The sequence below is a fragment of the Bombus vosnesenskii genome, unplaced genomic scaffold (genome assembly GCF_011952255.1).
Source record: "Bombus vosnesenskii isolate JDL3184/JDL3185 unplaced genomic scaffold, Bvos_JDL3184-5_v1.1 scf7180000013264, whole genome shotgun sequence".
NCBI classification, from domain to species: Eukaryota; Metazoa; Arthropoda; class Insecta; order Hymenoptera; family Apidae; genus Bombus; species Bombus vosnesenskii.
The window spans coordinates 4,319,167-4,342,459 of record NW_022882924.1 but is presented as its reverse complement, the minus strand read 5'-3'; the positions used below and the strand labels follow the sequence as shown (position 1 = coordinate 4,342,459).

The following is a 23,293-nucleotide window of genomic DNA, read 5'->3' as shown; positions in this document are numbered from 1 at the left end:
AGCGGAAGTTATTCGTTCTATTGATCTCTGTTTGTCTCGCAAGAACGAGAATTTTCATGTCTTCTATGTTAATTTTTCAGGACTCAATTTTCGAGCAGTTTTCCTTAGCCAGTGCTCAGATCTGTTTATATGATAGTAATATAGATAGTAGTATGATAGCTAATACAAAGTAAGGAAATATAAGTAAAAGGTTACATTCCTGCGCATGTGTAATATTTCAGGACCGTCTTTATTAGGGTGTCCGTATTTTGTACAAACTTTTAAAAATATATCCATAATACAAATTAAAGAAGTCACAAATCTATACAAATAAAAGTTTATATTTATAGCAAACTTAAAGTATAAATAAATTATATGTATGCAATTAATTTAATTATAATTAATGAGATATAAAGAAACCATGGATTTGGATGCAAATATTGCTACTTTTATATAGTGATTAGTTGGAACATAAGATTAATCACTGAGAAGTCAAGATAGTTTAATCTTGTGTATCAGTTTATGTAGTATAACAATCGCAGGTTGTTAAATTTTTTGTCACAATGTTGCTATTAAAGAACATAAACAAAGTAAGTCGTTCATAAATTGTTTATTGTAAAATAAAATTAATTTTCGATATATATATTTTTAAATAAGAATTAAACAAGAATTATTGCACTATTTCATTATAATATATATGTTTTATTATTTTTAATTGTGTCTTATAAATAATAATGTATCTTAATAATGTATTATAATAATGTATCTTAATATGCTTAACGTATGTACATGTAATTTACAAAAATTTATTTTATGAAAAATTCTTTTTTATTGTTTAGTCATACTTTTTTTTGTTTAGATTCCTCTCATGACCTTACGTTCATATAGTTCTAAAGTAAAACTAAATGATGTCGTTATAGTTAGTGCAACTAGAACCCCTATGGGATCATTTCTTGGAGGATTATCAAGTTTAGCTGCACCAAAACTTGGAGCCATAACTATAAAAGTAAATATCAATTTTATATTTACTAAAGTGATAATGAATTGCTGTAGACATATGTACAAAACATAATTATAAATTATAACAGGCAGCAATTGAACGTGCTGGAATTTCCAAAGATAAAGTTACAGAAGTATATATGGGAAATGTTTGTCAAGCTTCCTTAGGTCAAGCTCCAGCAAGGCAAGCTACGCTGTTTGCAGGTTTTTTTGTACTATTATTTTATTTGTTCTAAATTATAATATCAATATATATATTGATAAATTTTTAAATCAGGTCTTCCTAAGTCGACAATATGCACAACAGTTAACAAAGTGTGTGCAAGTGGTATGAAAAGCATTATGCTTGCTTCTCAGTCATTACAATGCGGGCATCAAGAAATTGTTCTAGCTGGTGGTATGGAATCAATGTCTAATGTACCATTTTATCTACCACGAGGGGAAATTAAGTATGGTGGTATAAAACTTGAGGTATAATAAATGCTATATTTAATGTGTAAAAAATAAATGTTTTTGTGCCTTTTTGAAAAAAGTTGTAATTTATTAATCTTCATATTGATTATTTGTAATTTAATAGGATGGTATTGTATTTGATGGTTTAACTGATGTTTATAATAAGTTTCATATGGGAAATTGTGCAGAAAATACTGCCAAAAAATTAAATATTACGCGTGATGAGCAAGATAGGTATGCTATTAATAGTTACAAACGTAGTGCTACAGCATATGCAAATAAAATCTTTCAAGATGAACTTGTTCCTGTTCCTGTGCCTCAAAAAAGAGGCAATCCTGATATAGTATTTAACGAAGACGAAGAATATAAAAAAGTTAATTTTGATAAATTTGATAAATTGAATACAGTTTTTCAGGTACAAGATTAAATTAATTGAGAATTACTAATACAAATTTCAAATAATAATTTGACTTTATTTATTGCAGAAGGAAAATGGTACAGTAACTGCTGGAAATGCATCAACTTTAAACGATGGAGCTGCTGCATTAATCCTAACAACTACAGTGGTTGCACAAAAAATGAATTTGAAACCTTTAGCACGAGTTATTGCATTTCAAGATGCTGCAACTGACCCCATTGATTTTCCAACTGCACCATCTTTTGGTATATCTAAGGTAAACTTCTTACGACATATATAACAGAATGCTTAATAAAATTTTGATGATGTAAATTATTATATCATGGTTATGGTATATATTGAATTATTGTAAAAATTGTATAATATATGGTACATTTAGCTGTTAGAAAAAACTGGACTTAATAAGAATGATATAGCTCTCTGGGAGATTAATGAAGCTTTTAGTGTTGTTGTAATCGCAAATCAAAAATTACTTGATCTGGATCCAAATACAGTAAATATTCATGGTGGTGCTGTGTCTCTTGGTCATCCTATTGGGTAAGTATTTGGTTATTTTTGTAAACATGAATAAAAATTTAAATTGCAAATATTAACAATTTTAGTATGTCTGGAGCTCGTCTTGTAGTACATTTAGTACACGCTTTAAAAGCTGGAGAGAAGGGTATTGCATCTATCTGCAATGGAGGTGGTGGGGCCTCATCAATTTTAATTGAAAAATTGTAAGTTTATAATGGAAGAAGTTTCATATGCCTATGAAATGTGATATATAATTATGTGGTAATAGTTGTTTAATGTTATGCAATATTTTATATAATGGTTGTAAAGAATATTTTTATTTCTTTTTACTATGCACAAAGATATACAATTTTTATATCTGTACAATTTATTTTTTATATCATATTGTTACGATAAATAAATAATATTAAAAATAAAGTAAGAATAATTATCTTTGAAGGAATATAATTTTTCTTTCGTTCTATAGGTATCATACAATGTCTTCTCCACCAATATTAACATTATATACAAAACATCCTTGTCCACTTTGTGATATTTTAAAAAATGAATTGCAGTTGCGTTTTTCTGGTCGTTATCAATTGCAAGAAGTTGATATTACTACGCCTGGGAATGAACGATATTTGGAACTGTACAAATATGAAATCCCAGTTCTCTTTTTAGAACGGCAGTTTCTTTGTAAACATCGTTTAGATTCAGAATTATTGGAAAGAAAATTACAAGAAGTCTTCCAAAATCGAAAACGATAAATGCGTGGTATGGTACACTAAGTGTAAAAAAATTATCTCATTTGAATACACATAGCTGTATATATTGACTTCTATGTTAATCGAATGCGTGATCAGTAAATAAAAATTAATTAATTAACGACCATCAATACCTGAGTGTTTTGGAAATAATAATAACGCAAACTAGAATGTATATGGCTATATTTGATGTACTCAAGATTAGCAAGTATCGTTGGTCGGCATATCTTATAGTTCGCCTGCTGCTTTCGCCTGTATATATGTACATACTTGTTCTCTTTGAATCGCCTACTCTTTTTCACCCTGTCACTACTGTCTCTGTCCTCTTGCTTCCCTTTCTATCTACCATTCAGTCTGAATATGTATTCTCTTTCCGATGGGTAAGCAGGCAGGCACGCACACACCGACATGTCGAAGATCGGCAGTGAATTGGTGAATGCACGCATCGGACTCTCCTTGCCGACGTTCGTTCTTTCTTCAGTGCGTGCCTTACGCCTTACGCGGATAACGTAAAGTATTTGTTTCTTTCATATCATCTACGTGGCGTATTGTAGTGAATAATATGCTTAAATTCCTGGATTACGAAAGGAAGTGAAAAGACTAATAGATACTTTTCAAAATCGCTGAAATCAACAATGAATGTTGAGTTTGCTGCAACTGTGCTATTGAAATCATGTCAGTGCTCTGTTTGGTTTTTCGAGGGCCGACGTAACCAGTACCAAGAATAACGGATAATAATAAGTGTAAAACTGATCTTGATCTTATTTAAAAAGAATTGCATGATCAAATTTGGTGACTCAAGTGTTCATAGATCTTTCAAATACAGATAAAAAGAAAGTTCTAATAAAAGTGAAAATTCGAAGTTTAGATTAATAAATTAATTGAGTTATCATTTAAAAAGCGAGATCATAAAACCATAATGAATAATATAATTAGACATAATACCATTTTTAGATGAATCTAAATAACTGGGCAAAATTTGATAGAAAATATTAAACTAAGCGCAAATGTGTGTGATTTCGAAGTAATAACGACTATTCCGAATTTTGCAATGTTGAACTTCTGTTTATAATATAATGAGTGTATAAGAGAAGCTGTATAATAGAACATATAGAATTTATTTTTTTTTGTTCTAATAGGCGCGCTTTGGGCTAAATAAGCTTATAATATTTTTAGATGGCGTTATCCTCAGTTATGATCGGTTTACAAATTCTAGAGCATTGCTATATTTTAAAAAAACATCGACAGCTTTCATTTGTTTGAAATATACATATAAATTTCTATATATTATAAAATGACGTAAGTAAGAGATGTACTTGTAATATACATCTCATTTTATTGTTTAATAAATAATTGATTAAATAACAAAAATTTACAAGAAGAAATGAAATCGTTTATCAACGTTTGCAATGTTATATCTTTTGCGAACAGCTATACTGAAAATTCTAGGATTTTAATTTTCGGATATCCTTTGCGAAAATTTACATAAAATTTACAAGATATGAAAAATATTCAATATTTTACTTTACAAGACTTCAATCACAATTACTTTTAAACTTGATTTATTAAATTATATGTATTTAGTATTTAGTAAATTAAAAAATAGAAAAACTACAAATATGATAAAAAAAATATCACATGTACTAAATCTTAAAATCATGTAGCTGTTTTTATGAATATGTAGTTGGCCTTCAAACATTGACAGCTATTACACGTTGTTTGTATGTAATAGAGGATATCATTAGTGTACTAGCTTAACCATATTTATAAGAAAAATGAAACTACTCTTATACAAACGACAAAACGAGTAGATCATTTGTCATCATTTTGCCAGTTTATTTATTTTTGATTATTAACTATTGCTTGTACACTTTATTATTGGTATTTTATCGAGGAGAATCAAATAAATATTGTACAAGTATTACAGGCTATGTAGATGTCTCTATGTATAAAAGCAAGTATCACACAAACACACACATAGAAGAACATATTAAATATATGTTTCATGTAAAATAAAATTTCTTCATAGAAAAATAATATTGCGCGAGTACGTGAATAAGGAAAATGAATTAGATTATTTGGCTATAGTATTGTTTTTAGGATATTGATTAGTTTGAAACTCTATAAAAGCATTCTGAAGTTGTTGTCCTGGTTCATGATTCACGAATGAGTTATATAGAGCCGTAGCCAGCTGAGAAGGTCCGGTTACTGGTTACCTGTTACCTGGACAAGTGTGCTGGCAACGGGCTTGTCCTAAAGTATCGACCGTGACAGTCGTTCCAGTCGATTCCAGTCACAGCTTTTAGATCGATAGTTTTCCGACAATATCGATCGATAGCTTCCTTTTGACTTTTCCAATCATGCATCCACTATTAAAATATATAGAAGTGTAAAAATGGTTAAAAATGTTAAAAAGTACAAAAAGTATTACAATTTATTCTTTCTATTACTAGTATTTCTCTACGAGTTTTGTAAAGGGGCAGGCGTCGTTCGGAAGAGTAATATTACAGAAATGTTTCTGTGTTCTTCCGTTCCCGAGTACTAAAGGATATGAATCAATTAATGAACGAATCATATTTTTTACCGACTCTGATATGATGTACGTAGTCAAATTTTTAATTTATATCGGTTACCAGTTCTTACTTACTTTTTCACCTACTAGATAATACCAGATAATAATTTGAATTATTATCAGTCGACAATAGATGCTAATGGGTGATAATTGATACGACAATCGAGTCGTTTTAGATGAAATGTTACTAAATAATAATAAAACTTTATGAATTTGTGTCGATAATACTTTTGATTGATATTGTGTGCGTATTTTGGTAGGTATGAGGAATGATTCATATGTTTATTTCTTCATTTTTATCACAATCACGTTAGTACTGTGGTAGTAGGATTAGTTTATAAATAATCGGAGTTGGCAAATTGTCTTTAGCATTACATCGTTAATGATTCCTAATAATATAACACCGTGGGTGAAGCTGTAACTTATTTTCCTCAACGGCCCGGTATTCATACGTGTTTCTTTATACCGTAAGGTTAAACATCCTTTTCAATCAGTTATTGTTTAAATCATGTCAGCTATATGGATATTTCATAACGTTGTCCAATATTTCCAAAATAGTGAGTCTGTCGTAGCATATTCTATGGTTTACACAAAGAACTAAAGATAGTAATTTGTGTAATAAATCTCTACATAAAAGAGTGGTTTTAGAATCAGTTTTCATCGCATCGAGATAAAATGACGATATATATGTACTTGGTTTCCAAGTGAAGCGAACGTAGGAGAGGTTTAGACATTTGAAACGAAAAAGTATCGGTCTACTTTGTTCAAGGGATTAAGTTAGCCTGATCGTAGAAATTTAAACATTTAAAAGAATGCACAGGATTGTTACCCTACTACAGATAAACGTTCATTTTCTCGTTGCAGTAGTTAACCATTACAGAATGACTTCGAGCGAAGATGGTGATTTGATCGATCTTGGAAACGATAGTTGTGTACCACGAGTATCGATTCAAGAATCATCGCCTGACGAGCAAGAACATCTTCTCGATGTGTGCCTACCGAAGTTAGAACAAGCATTGTCATTAACCAGGAAGCAAGAACAAGTACAATGCATAAATGACAACGGTGATGTATTAGTCACGTTAGGTCACGATCAAGTGGTGCCGATTCGTAAAAGAATCGATGTCGTTTCATCCGATACGATAAAAAGGGTTCGTGACATTACCAGGAACTTAGAACCAGTTATAAGAAAGACTTGTTCCGACATTAATGAGGAGCATCAAGACACGGTTGATTATGGAAGTTCATCGGATAACAAAGACGGACATTATTCCAGTGAAAAGCTCGAAGACGATACGTTCGAGGCACAGGAGATCAACGATGCTTTCAATTTTCTCACAGAACACGATGACAACGATGATCCAGCTGAAGCGAAATGTAACCGTTATGACCAAGTTATACATTCACATGGACTGATCCTATTAACCTCTCGTACCATAAAAAACGAAGATTTATTGAATTACAATGGTAAAAGTGCCTCACAAGCACTAAACTGCTGGAAAGCAGACACGGATTTAAATGATTCAGCTTTTGAATTATGTTCGGGCAACCCTTCTGAAAGTATTTCGAGGAAACCTAGATCCGATCCTGTTGATTATGAGCTTGGAGCGAGTAGCATTAATGAGGTTGAAAATCATTCCGAAGAACAAACGTTTGTACGAACAGCTAAAAGAAGATCATTTCAGCATACACATCGTAAATCTTGGACGGAAGGAACTACACTCAAAAATGCAGCACAGGATACATTTTCTCGGTTCGATAGGTCAACTAGTTTAAGAGGATATAATTACGCGTCATCAACTTCCAATGGCATTCATCGGCAATCCAGCTTTATTTCGAGGTACGACAATTTTACCACTTGTTTTCACTCTTCTTCGCACGTAATGAATCGTCAGCTATTAGGAGCAGGAAATGTGACATCGTTGTTAACGTTAATAATATATACGATAATTATTTAGTAGCGAGTTTATTCACAAATATTCCAGTTCTTAATTGAGCTGAATTCTTCAGATATGGTTAATATTTATCGTGAAGTTTAAAAGACTTTTGTTTAGCTCGTGTAACAGTGCTTGTATAAGAATATAAATAAAAATAGGTCCGACTTACGTCGAGTTCATTGGAGTAGAAAACGTTTTGTAAGTTATATTTTTAAGAGTAGAAGTAAAGGTGAAGGGTCAGAGGGTCTTCCGTTAGTTTACTGTAGTTTCTAGAGTGTAGTTAAATCTTCTTTTTAATCTTCAAAATGCAAGGTGTTATAACGCTGTTGAATTCCATCGATTTCATAAAGAAACGTAATATGTTAAATTCCTGGGTTAAATTGAAATCAGTAATGTGATTCATATAGATGGAGGATAGGTTGCTTTTACAGAGATTACGAGGAACGATATAAATACATACTCGTAGGCGCGTAATTTCGTTTCGAATATCCAAAGAGATTCTCCGTCAGACAACACAGTGACTAGCCGGAAGTAATGGCACGAGTTGTGTGCGAGAAGCGTGGATTCAAGTCGACATTGAATAGATCTTTAAAGTGGCACGTGTAGCCACGCCTGAGAGACAAAGGTTTGGTTTAAAACTTTCTCCATATGGCTTGTGCCTCGGATGTGTCTTCCTAAGGTATATAGTATTTTCTTATCATCTATAAGATATCTAGGTAGCACGCCTAACAAAGCCAGGAAGAACAATTTATATTCTTAAAGTATAATTTATATTCTCTCTTAAATTAAGATACGTAATAATCCTAAGATAAACAGGGGAAACGATAAACTAAAAATTGTGATTGTCTACAGTTGTTCAACGGAGGAAGGATTGGAAACGAATGGAGAGGATCAAGAGGACGGATGTTCAGAATGTTCGGAAGTAGATTGGTCGTGGTTAGAGGAAGTAGAATGTCCGCGGGCTACGGAGTCGTTAGCACCCGGTGTGGTTGACGCGGTTCAGGAGAACACCGAAGGAGGGAATGCATCCCCCACCAGTGAAAACGCAAGACGCAGGCGCGGTCGCGAGCATCGTGCTACCGAGGCGGGCTGCAGTGTCGCGATGTCTGTCTCCGGGACAGTAAAGTCCCTAGTGGTCGGTGGTTCGCGATGGTTAACTTCCGATCCGCCGTCCGACTGTAACGGCAATAATCAAGATGAAAATATACGTTGCAACGCGAGCAACGAAACCATCGATCGCGAAACACGTGACAATCCTACGCTTGTTAATTCTTGGGTACGGGCTTCGATGAGACGTTTGCGTCATTTGAGATTACCGGAAGAAACTGAACGACAACGAAACATCGATTTGAACAGTTGCCACGGAACTGTCGTATCCGCGCCAAATTCTTTGCCAGATATCGCTTTAATTGCTCCAGAGATATTAGCTGCCCAAACAAACGGTACTTCCGGCACCCTCCTTAGGCCATCCAGCGCTCCTGTAAGAAACTCGAATAATTCAAATGTAGTGCCATCGCGGAGAGGCGGAAGACAATTTAGAGCAAGTCGATCGCAAAGAACGCGAAGCCGCGACATTACTTCGAGGCAAAGCAGCGTTTTATCGTCGACTACGGGCAGTGATACAACTGCTTCAGGAATCACGACATGTTCCAGCTCTTTCGGCGGTGCTTCTACGAGTCCACCTTCTAGCACGGCGACAAGTCCGCAACGCATCGCTTCCAGACGGTGAGATTTCCCTTTCTTGCTATTACTCGTTGAAGTTTTACCACGTCAACGATAGAAACCGTTAGGACCCAGGAAAATATTCGATAGATCACACGTCTCGAATTATAGATCAAAACTTGGAACATAAAGTTACTAATGCTCTGTTTCTTATTTTTAATATTGTATTTTCCGAGGTTAATATTAAGGACAGTAAACTATGCCGTTCTAGATGCTTGCTAAATCCACGAACCGCATCTTTCATTCTCGTTTGTTCAATCTTATTGCCACACTCACCGGAAACGAGAATTCGCTTAACGAGTTAGTTGTTGGTCGTTACTCATCCATGCTTGACAGTACTTGCGCTTTAGATCCTTCTTACGCAAACCACCGGTACACTTCGTGGACAGAATAGTAGAAAAGTAACTCGAGAAATTATTTCTATGTATATAGATTTCTATGAATATCTTTATTGTACATCATTTACTTTTATCTAGTTTCACCTGGAAAGTAGCAACGTTCGTTCGTTTATCAGCAACGAGATCGTCGAATCGATGCTTGTCGTATGACGTTGCAAGCAATTCTGACTCGTTTCCTTCATATTACGGCGTCTAATGTGTTGTGCGTTAAGAATTAAGCAACCGACGAATTCTTTCATTTTATGATTAATTGTGATTAAATGTGTAACTTGGAGATCTAGAACACGCACGCGGTGCATGTCAGGAATGGTCAACGACGAAAGTTGCGATAATTGTTCGTTGTCCTGTGTACTGTTTAAACGTGCGCATGCTTTACAGTTTCGTCACGAATGCATGCGCTCGATGAAACGCGTTACGGTAAGAGCCTAACAAATAGATCTTATTTTCTTTCACGTATATCGTTTAATTAATTTTCTTGCTACATACACCGTGGACAATCGATTTTGTTTCTCGTGTAGCGTTATAATCTTAAGATGGTTTTTCTTTTATATTTCGCTCTTCTTCGCTCTTAAAGCACGGAGTCGTCGAGAAACGACGGAGAATTTCAAAATTTGAATTACTTGTAATTAGTTCTTGCTGAAAAAAATATTACTAGCCGTTGCATGCTATTTAGTCGGGTTTAGTAAGGCCAATGATCTCGATCGCGCACAGATTGTTTCACCGTCGATGAACCGCGCAACCTGTTGCGCAATCCACTATTCTAATGTCGACATTCTAATGTCGTCGAACATGATCTTTTGGGAAAAAGTCGAGAGAACTTCCTTGCTAGTGTCTGTTCCACGTGAGAAGATTTCACTGTTTTCAGAGATTCGTGCTTCAACCGCAACAATTTCATTTTTTCCATCCACAGAGTTATATCAGCTTTGCGTTGATGTAGGTTTGACAATTGATCGACAAATAGATCAATTTAATCCGATACTCATACATACATACTCGATCCGTACTCTAACATTTACGAAACCATTGTAATTTAACCTGGCCACTTTCTCCTGTAATTCGATGGTTAGAACGCACGTATGCAATTGAACAAGAAAACAGATCAGAGTTTCGCTGGTTGTTTTAACGGACTTACCAAAGTTCACGATGCGATTTTTCCGTCACTGAAGCATATTTCCTGTTGGTTTATTAATTTCATTTATGGACTTAATAAATTAAGAATCGAGAGGGTTCAAAGGAACGAATGATTTCTGGACCGTGACTGTTCGTGATGCTCTTAAATAAATACCTCTCCCATTAATATTCCACTTACTAGCATATTTATTTTAAACGATATTTATTTCGTTTACGGCGACACGCGATGTATTTATCTTTACATCCTCGCCTTTCTATATTAATCACATTTTACCGATTCTTAACGAGGGCTTTCGCCACCTGTTCAAAATATATTTAAATGTACGAATTATTTGGAGAATAAGATTCAAGGGACATTAATACATTCGGTAGAGTGTAAATACGTACGTTCTTGCGTGCTAATGCAGAGTGTTACGTGTAATTGTATTGATTCTTAAACAATGAATGTTGTTTTTGGGTCAGTGGTAGCATAGGAATATCGCAGCTCCAGGTCAACGGTACTGCCTGGTGTAGTTCCCTTAACGGTATATCGGTGCTATAATTGTGTTATTTTCCTTAAAATTTTATAACTGACTGGTTTCGTTAAACTCATCCGAGATCTGATTATTAAGACGCACGAAAAGAAAGATTAAACACGGTATGATTATTAATTATTATTATAGCCGATTATATAACAAAAGTTTCATAGATTTATAGAAACAAAAGGATGTGTGTTCCGCTTGGATATTACATTAACCTGCACGTATACCACCGATATCTCCTCTTATTGATTACTTCCCAAGTGAGGTGTTTATACAAATATACTTGACAAACAGACATCAAGTACATGTACGTAACAACGGTGCCAACTACTATCGGAGACATTTCGTATCTTCGCAACGAACGCAAAAATCAGGGAACGAAGAAAGAACGTATGAAACTTTTTATCATAATGGGAAGATTCGATATATATATAAAATTAGTTGGCCTTTTTATGATATCTGTCGTAGAAATCAGAAAGACTTACCTTTTTCTTAGATGCGGTTAACGAGCGTATGGGTAACCGGTTTCCCTCGTGTTTGCTTTGTATCTTTCATTTCTTTGAGAAGTTTGAAAAACTTGTTTTTTCGAAGGTAAAACTATCGAAACAGCTAATTAGAACAATAAATAAGAGAACAAACACGTACTTGTTACATTTATCATGCGATAACTGTAGCATGGAGTATTCGGAGAAAGTTAGAAGAAATACGGTTAGAATATACGCATGATTTTGAAACGATGCTAGACAATTAGAAGCTGGAAGTTCTACGATAGTTCGAATACAATGTAGTTCTTTTCACGACATTCTCGTGCTGGAAAAAGATAACGTTATCAGACTAAACACGTAACCTTCCTTTTCTCTTTCTCCGCTCTCTTTTTTTCATTTCTCTACCGCGTCATGTAGTAGCCACAGTGCGTGACTTCTTTCGCTTCGGTTCACCTTCCTACTCATTGTCATTGTTTGTACTATGTTGAATGCAATTGCGTACGTGCCTGGTAGGATACATACATACAATGAATGTGAAATACTGGCCGAAACTTGACTTGCGAATGTCAATTGTGAAATGTTCTTTTAACGGGAACGGTCGTATTTTATCGGCGATTGTTTTCCCATAGTTCTAACAATTCGACGCTTTCTTGAAAAAATAATGTAATTTCGATTGTTTAGATCCTATTGCGTGTGACACCTGAGAATGCCATCGAACGATCGTTCAATAAAATAGGATATCGTTATTCGATGGAGTAGGACGATCGAAGTTACGTGGAACGAAAGAGTTAATCTACTAGTAACTACATATAATGATCATCCGTATCGCGAGTTGTTCTCTTCCTATTTATATTCAACGACACGTATGTAACGATCAGTATATAAGCATGTTTCGTGCTCAAAGTTGAAGATTTCTGCTTGTAAAGGTTTTCCTCTTTATGGAAGACGAATATCGACGTGTTAAATGCCAATAAGCGATTGACGACGATCGATCGTAATTTTGATTATTTTGACGAATGATCAAGCACGCAAGCGTAAATATGCACGTGCGTTCATCTACCTTGTTCGTCACGTGACTCTAACCGAGTACAGTTATACATTGGCTTCGGAGGGATCCCACGTACATACATACGGTTCACCGGGAATAGCGTATTCAGTATAGCAAGTCGTTGGAAGCACGAATGATCGTGGAATCTTTGGAAGTTTGATCGCGGTAATGCGACAATTTGTTCCTCAGTGTTCATCAAAGACAACGACGTCGTACTAACTGGTTCCTATATCGGTTGTTTGTGCATCAGTTTTGTGTACTGTTACGCGGTGTCGGTAATTTCTTTCGAACGCTTTTTACCTTGCGCACCTTACCTTCATGCGTATCTTAAAAACGAAAGAGATTGGAGAAATTAAAAGTAACGACGATAGTAAATGTCGATGTTGCATTGCTTCTTTCGCGGCATTTTACTACTGATCGATAATTCGCACAAAGAGACAAGTTTACTCCGAATGCCGTGGTATATATACGAAACGCTATCGACTAACTACATTCCATTTCGTATTCCTATCAAAGATCAAAGGATGTTTCTACAGAGATACAAATTTTTTGCGATTTTCTAAACTGTGCGTTAATCACAGCAAAAGAATTTTATTTTGAAAAAATGTCCCATGATGTCATACCTGTGATAATTAATACGAATGTTGTTTTTGTATATATATAGCCTCGTGGAGAAATTCAGAGGAACGAAGGATATCAATGAACACATACGAAACGATGACTATATCTTTCAAGGGTTTTGCCCGAAGCGTCGTATTAGTTGGCAAATCCCGGTAAGCGCTGGTTGCCTTAGTTGTAGAATCGATCGTCGTACCAAGAAGCCATATGCCTCGGTAAACTTTTCGAATGCTTGTTTACAAAAATTCTGTAATAGACGAGATTTGTTGCTCTTTTAAGAGACTCCGGTCATTTTTTACCCGAAGGGACGATCAAACGAAAGTGATTTGAATCAGCGGCGCTATTACACCTGCAACTTTGCGATAGATGGATCGAAAACTTTTGGCATTCTCGTTAAAAGAAACGAACGATCGAAAATCAACACGGTTCTTTGATCGATTATCGCGCGTAAAATCAACACCAGTGCAGTGCGTTTAAAACATAATATCAATCGATTACGTCAGAACGTCTGATCTACAAAGTGAAGTTGAAAATATTTGGAGAATACTTTGCGAAACGAATACGTTTCACCATACACTTCGCCGATTAAATAAATTGCATACCGCATGACACGATTAATATTACTGAATCACTGACCAAACGTTTCGAACATAAAACAACGGTGCGTGAAGAATATCTTACGAACACAAAGGAACGCACAAACTGGAAAAAAATAAAGGAACAAACACGGTGCTTTGCGTGAATGTGAAAACAGGCCAACAAACTATCTTCACATCGAGAGAATAGTAGAAGACGAACGAAACCGTAAAATCGTTTCTCAAAAGCGAGACCCCGTGACGCCGAGAAGGCACAGTTTTGAAATTCGATTGTTCTTACCTCGTTAAATACAGAGCGTTGAAACCTTGAACGACTGTGAAATTTAATACACGATTTTCTGATATCGTGTAATTATTTCTTCGAAATTTGTTAATCTTGGGAAATCGGTCGATCGAAAATTTGTCATGAAACTTAGTTTCATTATATGTATCAATCGTTACTGGTAGAACGGCGTTTGAAGAAAGAGGATAGAATAATAAAAGCGACTGAGCGAAGAGGAAAATCGATCTCAACTCCCGTGGAAACGAACGGTCATCGACATCATTGGCGTAACATGTATTCATGATGAACCACGATCCAACGATTTGTCGCCAATACTTTTACTGTAGTCAACGTAGACATCGTATCAGGTATATTCTACGATTGTAAGAGTTTCTTATACCGATTTGTTACGATTATCCGATTAATTACGTAGATAAACAGTCGTTCGACGATCTTTACGATGGTGTTACCTAGCAATTTTTAAGTTATAAATTATATCTAACCACCGTAACGATATTTAATTTGCTTCAATGACAAATTTAACCTTTTATAGATTGAGCCAAGAGGAATTGTACCGATCATCGATGAGTTGTTTCCCTTGAGAAATCAAGTTAAGTCCCTGAAGCTAGACAGTTTTATTATCAAGGCTCCGAAACTGATCATAATTAGCTTTTAGAGAAAAACATTTAGATGGAAAGACAGCGATCGTTTCAAAAGAAAACGACTCGTATAATAATAATAATAATAATATTAGTTCAGTATCAAGTTTGTCACTGATCAATTACGAATCGTTTTGAAACATACTATTACTATCCTACGTACTTGATGCAGCTATTTGCCGAAGCTAAACGTGTTTCACTAACCGTTTTTGTCGGGAAGGTTTAATAATACGGGTATCCGCAGTATAGTATACACTATTAGTGTACGTATTACGCTGAAAGCTTACTCAGAGCACAAGATCTCCGTCGTTCCCACGATTTCATTGTACGTACGCTGTAATATACGCGATTGGCAACAATCGTTAGAAGCACAAATATCTAATTCTAACATTGTTTTTCTCTGGAATTTTTATAGCCAACGAAACACAATTTTGCGCTATTTCCATCGAGTGGTAAATTTAGTCTGACGCAATGATCGTGCCCAAGCTACTGTTTGCGTGTTTCTAATCTTCTATATTATTTGGACACGCCACTAAAGATATCGTGGCCATTAGAAGTGGTCAGTTTATTGATTAATCGATAGAACATTTTAACCTTGCTTTTCTCTACCATTAGAGTTTCAGGATTCGAAAGTTCGTGACTAGTTTTCAAATTTTCAGCATTCAAAGCGATCAGTTATATAATGTTAAAGTCAGTCTAAATGTATTTCTACGCCTTTAACGTTAATAATTTACAGAATAGTAATCGGAACGGGCTATTTTGTCGCTTATGGAACAATTATAAAAATTTTATATTCGTTTTAGACGAACGTAAGAATGGTCGAAAACGATCGATTGGTATTGAAAGGAGTTTCAATCTTGATCGAACGAACGACAAGACAACGTGGTAATAAGCATTCGTTAACCAGAATCGAGACAATCCTCGTATTCATACGTATATGAATAATTCACGAATAGTCGTCTAAAACGTCAGGAGAATTGCGAGATTGGTGCAATGAAGGTGGCACAGACATACTAACTCCTTCGTATTCCTCACGCAAAACAAGGTCGAGTTGTGTCTTTAAGTCGAAACCCAGTAGGAATGTTCGGTTTCTTTTAGGTATTCATCTCTCTATTCCGTGATAACGGTACATTGATGATTCTCGATCTTTTATCGATGCTGGCAACAATCGTAGTTCTTACTTATTATAAATTGTTGTTTCTTTATTTTCTTCTTTTCTTCTCTACGCTTAACTCGTACCCGTATTTCACAGTTTATTGTACAATGGCCAAATGATATAGAAGTACAGTTAACATTACGGTATATAAGGTTTAAAAGTGACAGTATACGAATGCAAATACTCTGTAATATAAATCTCGTATTCAATGTCTCACGATTAAATCCTAATATAGGCTTTCATTTGTCGCAACGCAGTCTCGATCGACCGTGAATTTTCTTCGGCAAGAGCGACAAATAAGATACAATTACGTTCGACCCAGTTTTACGACAAATCGATACGACCTTTAACATGATTGTTTTACATACTCTTATCAGCAGCTGTCAGCCATGCTGTGGTATATTTAACATTGTAACCATTACTTGTGCAGTATACTATTTCGTTTAACTATCTACCTCTCAGGCGATGCGCTGTAATTCTTTAATTAATTTCTTACCTTTTTAATACTTTGTTTATTATATACGGAAGAAGTTAAACGGATGCAATAGTATTGGTTACTTTCTTGTTCTCTTTTGATTTCATTTTTTTTTTTTACGGAACAATGTGTTTGTTTAGAATATGTGACAGACAGAGAGACGTTGATAGGGATGAGGATAGAGGAGAGGATGAGGACGAGGATGCTAATCCATTGGGAAAATGGCCACATGCTCTTAGTCCAGCCTTGGCGTGTCTTAGTTGCACCCTTGGTCTTTTTAATATAAGTAGATTTTCTATTCTTAGTGTACAATTTGGAGGTGAGTGTAGAAATTGCTATTGCATAAATACTTGAGTAAACTATTACTCAATTTTATCCATTATCATCGCATCTTTAATTGTCTTTTTCTTTCAGCAAATTTCATTGTACAGTTCCTGATTTTATCTTTGGTATTGGGTATTCCACTTTTGACGTTGCACGTGTGTCTCGGTCAAAGATTGGCGGCTGGATCCGTGGATATGTGGAAGATTTCACCCCTCTTTCAGGGCGTTGGTATAGCTCTTCTAATTGCACAAGCATTCATCGGTATCTACAGTATCGTTGGTGTGTCCTGGATGTTCGTCTACTTTAGGTGTGTTGATTTGTTTCCTGTTTTTGATTTATTCATAATTTTGATAAATTTTCTGATAAAATTTCTTACGGTAAATTTTTCATTTTAAGAAAGACCAATAATAATGAGAGAATATTTTTATAATCTTTTCTAGAGATTCATTTATAACGAAGCAGGATAAGTACCGATGGGCAGAACCGTTTTCCTTGTACAGAGAAGATAAACCTACACAGAATAATAGTAATTTGCATAAATTATATGAGACAGTACCAGATTATTTTAGCGGAGTTGTCTTGCAAAGAAATCATTTAAACGAATCAGATCCCGGTGTCGTAACGTTAAAGTTTCAAGTGGCTTTCAATTTAGCTGTTGTATGGATGATCGTGTTCGTATCATTAAGCAAAGGTATTTCATGATTTTATTAAACGATATACATATCTGTTTTCATTATTGTTTTCTTCTAATATTTAATAATTGTTTCAGGTCTGAGATCTTATGGCAAAGTAGTATATGTTTTTACGTTGGTGCCTGTATTTGGTACATTAGTTCTTTGTACGAAATTACTTGGCCTCACGCCACCAGGCTCTGTACATCAACTTTTTCCTGCCACTGTGTGGACTGAGTTTTTCATTAATGGCAAATCGTGGGTAGCAGCATCCATCGAGGTTTTCCTCACTTGGGGATTACTTGGTGCAGCTGCTATGCAGGTAATTACGACGTACTGTGATGCATTTGACTAATGGAATCTTTACTTGAGGATATTATTGTTCTTCTAGATAGCTGCTCATAATAAGCACAAACATCTATTACAACGAGACACGAGTCTAGTGATCGTGTTAACTCTCGCAGTTCTACTTCTCGCAGCTTTTCTGGCAAATACTTGCGTGCAAGTTTTGCGACATCATGGATATATTTACATACCTAGCTCATTTGGTAAGCAAACAACAGCTCATTATCAACTCAAATGAAGATCTCAAAATTTAAGCGTAATAAATTTCTGTTTCAGAAAGAATATCGTCGTATATGTTTATGCGACCTGTGAACCAGCCGGCACCACCGGGATATAGCAGTACACCAGAAAGATTTATGGCACATGCGTCGTTTATTATTGGAGAACGTGTAACTCGCCCCGGTGCGGACTTTAGTGTTGAATCTGGTTATCAAGCCTTGAGATTTTCGACTGAATTGGTTCCTGCAACGTTAGCGTTACTAGGCACTGAACAAGTGTCACCATTCTGGGCAGTTCTTTTCTATTTTATTCTTATCCTATTTGGAATAGCTCAACAGGTATGCGATTCAAAATATATGATAAACCAAAATCGAAGATACAAAAGTTTCGTTATTATAGCTGGCAATATGGCATTGTGTAATAACTGGTATTATGGCAATTAATGCAAAAATGATGAAGTTATGGGAAACTACTATTACATTCTTCAGTTGTGCTTGTGCTTATATACTAGGCTTACCCATGGCTACCGAGGTAAATATAATTATTTACATTTACTTGGTAATTTTTAATTTTCCAATATATTTGTGCAATATTTCGAACTGGAAATTGGAGTAAATTTCAATAAAATAATATTTGTTAATGTATGATTATATCGTCACTACTAAAAGTAAATTAAATCGCTGTTCTGTTCAACCGTTCAAGAGGATTTAAAATTCTCTTCTTATCAGACAGACCATGTAATATTCTATTTATACAGATAACGATTATCACTCCAAGCACTGAAATGATTAAAGTATTTCATCAGTATCGTTGGAGTCACCGTACGTTTCAGAAAATGAGTAATCGAGTCAATTCTATAGTACGGCGGAGCGTACCTTGTTACTTTTGTAACGATTTTTTCGAAGAGAAATATCTATACGATCACGTGAAACATTGCGGATCGGTTTTAGAAGAATGTTCTTTCAAATGTGGAGTTTACGTACCTCGAAAAAATATGGAAGATCATCGAAAAACATGCAGAAATTTTACGAAAGAGAATAATGAAATGAAGGAAGTTCAAGATTCTTTATGGAGAAGTAAAGTGTTCTCTGCTCTAAGATTGCTTCGTTCTGTAATAAACCATGAGGAAAAAGAACGCAAAATTCTCCAGGATAATATGTCTCAATGTTTAAAGTTATTGAACTCTCAACAAGAATTGATTAATTCCTTCCGGTTTCAAGTTGCGGAAACGACAAAAGTATGTTATCAATATAATACAACGTTAAATCAAAGATTAAATGATTTAGAAATAACTAGCGACAACATGGAACAGCGCACCAGCTTAAGTTTTCAACGTATCTCGGAACAACTGAAACTTTTACACAGTGAATTGACTAATGAACAAAGTAAGCATAATAAAGTACTTGGTGATTGGTACATAGAATTAAATGATCTAAAAGCTTTCGTAACAAAAGAGAACGTACACATAAATAACATATGGCAAGAACAACAGCAATCAATTCACGATCTTAAATTAGAATTAGAAATGAGGTGTAAGAATTCGAAGGAATTAGTGGATCAACAAAAATATATAATTGAGAAAATAAAAAATTTAGAAGAAGAAATAGAGCGGCAATCAGAAACCTCAACTAGCCAGAAAAGTAATATTAAAGGGTTGAAGTTTCAAATGAAAGAAAATCTAAAGTATCTGGAGGAATTGATTACGGATAATTCAAAATTAAATATTCCGGAATTCGTCGAGTGTCCATGTAAACAGGAATGTTTTGAACAATATTCAACTAATGGTCGTCTTTTATGGAGAATTGACCGTTATAAAGAAAAAATGACCGAAGCAAAAGAAAATGACTGCGTTCTTTATAGTCCAAAATTTTTAAATAAAGAATATGGATATACTTTGAGAATGAAGCTATTTCTAAATGGTATAGGACAGTGGAAAGGTCGACATATTATCGGATGCCTACAAGTTGAAACCGGAAAATGGGATCCATTGTTGGATTGGCCTTGTGTCCTTAGAGCAACAGCTACATTGAGAAATCAAGAAAATCCAGCAAACGATATAAAAAAAATTGTTAAAGCTATAGGGCAAGATAAATCGAATTCTGAAGACATGAATAAAGAAGCTGGGATCTATATGTTTATCCCGCATACAACTTTAACTCGATATTCTGGATATGTTAAAGACAATGCATTGTTTTTAGATATTCAAGTGAAAGATATAAAAACTAGTATCTCTACGCCATCTCTAACGTCATAAATAGCCGCAATATTAAAGCAAATTATTAATATAAATATTGAAGAAAATGCGCGTATCTATGACTTTTACAATGTAGTTATCCTTAAACAACAGTAAAAGTAGATTTTGTATGTCTTATAGGAATTTAATCATTTGTTTATAGTTGGGCATACACGTCGTATATTATCTAGACTACACAATTGGTGGTACATGGTGGATAATGATCTTATACTTGGTGCAAGTTGGTGCTGTATTCGCAGTGCGCGGACGTCCACATAGTGGTGAAGCGGTAGTAGCCGAGTTGTTTCCTCCAACTGGTCGATGTCTCAGACACTGGGCTGGTCCTCTTCTCTCATTCACGTGGAACGTTATACTGCCTGTTATTCTTATGGTATGTTTCTATCAAAATATTTATACCTTAAAAAAAAGGTAGTAATATCGTAAGCAAGTTATTGATTTAAATCCAATAGGTACTTAGCATTACAGCATTTAAAAATGCTGGATTTCGAGAACTTTATTCTTACCGACGTACCGCTAGAGAGTACTGGACAGTTTGGGCAAAACAACTCGGAGCTACAATTCAATTAGTACCAATATTGACGATACCGGCAGTGGCGATTATACAAACATGTCGATACTTGAACAACGGTCCACCCGATATTTTTGATGTGAGAATTCGATACAATTTTAACAAACTAGTATAATAATTATTAAATAATATTTTTTCCATACTTTCCATTTTAACATACTAATATACATTTGACATCAATTTTTGTTTGTGCTAACATTAGAACAATCAAGTGGAAGTTAATATAAATCACTGTGAACAATGTAATGGTGTAAGTTTTCTAATCGTGTATATGTCTTACATCCACTGTTTTTATACATAGAAAGAAATTTTTATTTTGAACTTATTTATAATTAATATATGTGATTTTCAAAAAATTTTAATTTCACAGAGAATTCAATTATTGTATCGACCATCTTTGGAGCCTGATGACCCACGAGATGCGCAAACGCATACTGGAAACGATATGAGTACCAGCATTCACGGCAATGGTATCGTACATACAACGACAGAAGTACCATTTGAAGATCCACCGCCAAAATATACACCTCCTCCGAGTTACACTACAGCAACGGGAGCGAGAATAGCAAAGATGTTGCGGCAAAGTTTTCGAAGAAGTGTACGTCGAATAGCGAACGTGCTCGGTGAGAGCAGTACTCCGAGACAGAGACCGGCGCTACAACCTCCACCTCCTGATTACGCCACTGTACTTGTAGAAATGAATCAAAGTAGGCAAACCCAAGATGTAACAATTCATATAACTGAAGCAAGAAACGAAAACATCAATTCAAACACTCAAAGTAATGCTACCGAAAGACATAGACCTAATACGATAGATAGATCAACAAGAATTGGTGTGGTAGAACGCTCGATAGAAAGAACGCATTCGACGCTCGAAAGACCTCGTCGACCTTGTATGACTTCATCGAGCAGTTCGAATTTAACTGCGGCCGATGTGGCTAATTTACTTCGTAGTAGCATTAGGAGAGGGACTACGCGAACTCAACAGTCCCTGCGTAGGAGTTTCTGCCAAGACGAATCAACGGTAGCAGCGTCCGTTGAGAATCTAGTCGAGGCTGCAGCGCCGATCGGTGAAGAATCCTTGGTCCTTCCAAAGGACGTGTCTCTAGTCTCTAATGAACAGGCTAACAGTAATAGCGACGATAAAAAGACTGCCGAAGAAACGGATGATTCCGTTTCTGTGATATAGACTATATCTTTCTTTTGAGCATATAAGAAGAATAATCTGATGGTTATTTAATTTCTGCTGCATAGTGTTACGGTGATTTATTCCTTGTTTAACTTGTATTCAATATTCATTTTCACAAGCTATTCTACGAAAGATAAACAAGTTGCTGATGATTTCATCGATCAATGATCGAAAAAATAATTTTATCTCTCAGACTGAATTCAGTATTTTCTAATCTTGTCACACTTGACAAATAAGTGCATAATCTCATCACTTTAATTACCGTGACAATTGTATAACGCGCAAATGAAAATTGGATAGCTATAAGCAGTGAAACATATAGTAAACTCGTTTTGTTACTTACTACAATAGACATCGATTTTATATTGTATATGTTGAACTTCATTGAGGTTCAGTTTGCTTTCAATCAGTCTATTTTAGCATTTTGGCATTTTCAATCGAGACTGTGTAACTAAAATATTTATGTAATATATACTACTGTAACATTTTAGTAGTTTTATGATATTAGTGTACATACTATTTTAACGAATCATAAATTCGCTTATTAAGCATTTTCTTCATTAACCATGATGGTTGTTTAATGTTACAATAATATAATCCGTCCAACATTCATCAAAGCCTATGTATTAGTTTTTGTGCAATGGTTAAAAAATATATACGACGTATTCTTTTATTTTAAAATATTGCAAAAAAATCGTGGAGAAAACATGTACTGCAATTGAAATTATTTATCAGAGAGTATATACATAAAATGAATAATCATTGAACTAATTGGATAGAAAAGAGCGGAGAACTCCAATATTATTTACATAATTATGTAGCATATATATATATATATATATATATATATATATGTATGTGTGTGTGTGTGTATTTTACCGTACAAATATTCTAATATTTCATACGTGTAATTGCTATACCTGATATTATGGACCATAATAAAATTTTTATGTTCTTTTTTAAATTTATAGTGCTTCTATGACATCTAATTTAATAATAATAAGATTTAAACAACGTTCATACTTTAAATGTTGC

At 34.8% G+C, this 23,293-nt stretch overlaps 2 protein-coding genes across 7 annotated transcripts; both read left to right on the top strand.

The window, feature by feature from the left end:
* The first annotated feature begins 373 nt into the window (after nt 1-373).
* On the top strand, nt 374-3,241 carry LOC117237979 (acetyl-CoA acetyltransferase, mitochondrial). 3 transcript variants are annotated; one of them, XM_033502469.1, is made up of 9 exons: nt 374-569; nt 900-985; nt 1,068-1,182; nt 1,256-1,449; nt 1,556-1,846; nt 1,917-2,105; nt 2,229-2,386; nt 2,452-2,568; nt 2,832-3,241. In XM_033502469.1, exons 2-9 carry the CDS (start codon nt 920-922, stop codon nt 3,109-3,111), a joined length of 1,410 nt encoding a protein of 469 aa, XP_033358360.1. In that variant the 5' UTR covers nt 374-569; nt 900-919; the 3' UTR covers nt 3,112-3,241. The 3 variants fall into 3 exon arrangements, with proteins under 3 accessions (XP_033358360.1, XP_033358350.1, XP_033358364.1); XM_033502459.1 differs by having other exon boundaries at nt 839-985; XM_033502473.1 differs by lacking the exon at nt 2,832-3,241 and having other exon boundaries at nt 380-569; nt 839-985; nt 2,452-2,806.
* A 283-nt stretch (nt 3,242-3,524) lies between these two features.
* On the top strand, nt 3,525-23,222 carry LOC117237899. 4 transcript variants are annotated; one of them, XM_033502347.1, is made up of 14 exons: nt 3,525-3,851; nt 6,545-7,520; nt 8,470-9,342; nt 16,829-17,007; nt 17,103-17,319; nt 17,453-17,703; nt 17,782-18,005; nt 18,075-18,231; nt 18,305-18,585; nt 18,647-18,778; nt 20,644-20,871; nt 20,951-21,148; nt 21,272-21,319; nt 21,440-23,222. In XM_033502347.1, exons 2-14 carry the CDS (start codon nt 6,562-6,564, stop codon nt 22,256-22,258), a joined length of 4,566 nt encoding a protein of 1,521 aa, XP_033358238.1. In that variant the 5' UTR covers nt 3,525-3,851; nt 6,545-6,561; the 3' UTR covers nt 22,259-23,222. The 4 variants fall into 4 exon arrangements, with proteins under 4 accessions (XP_033358238.1, XP_033358244.1, XP_033358219.1 ...); XM_033502353.1 differs by lacking the exons at nt 3,525-3,851; nt 21,272-21,319 and adding an exon at nt 19,155-20,474 and having other exon boundaries at nt 6,307-7,520; XM_033502328.1 differs by lacking the exon at nt 3,525-3,851 and having other exon boundaries at nt 6,314-7,520.
* Nucleotides 23,223-23,293: the final 71 nt, after the last annotated feature.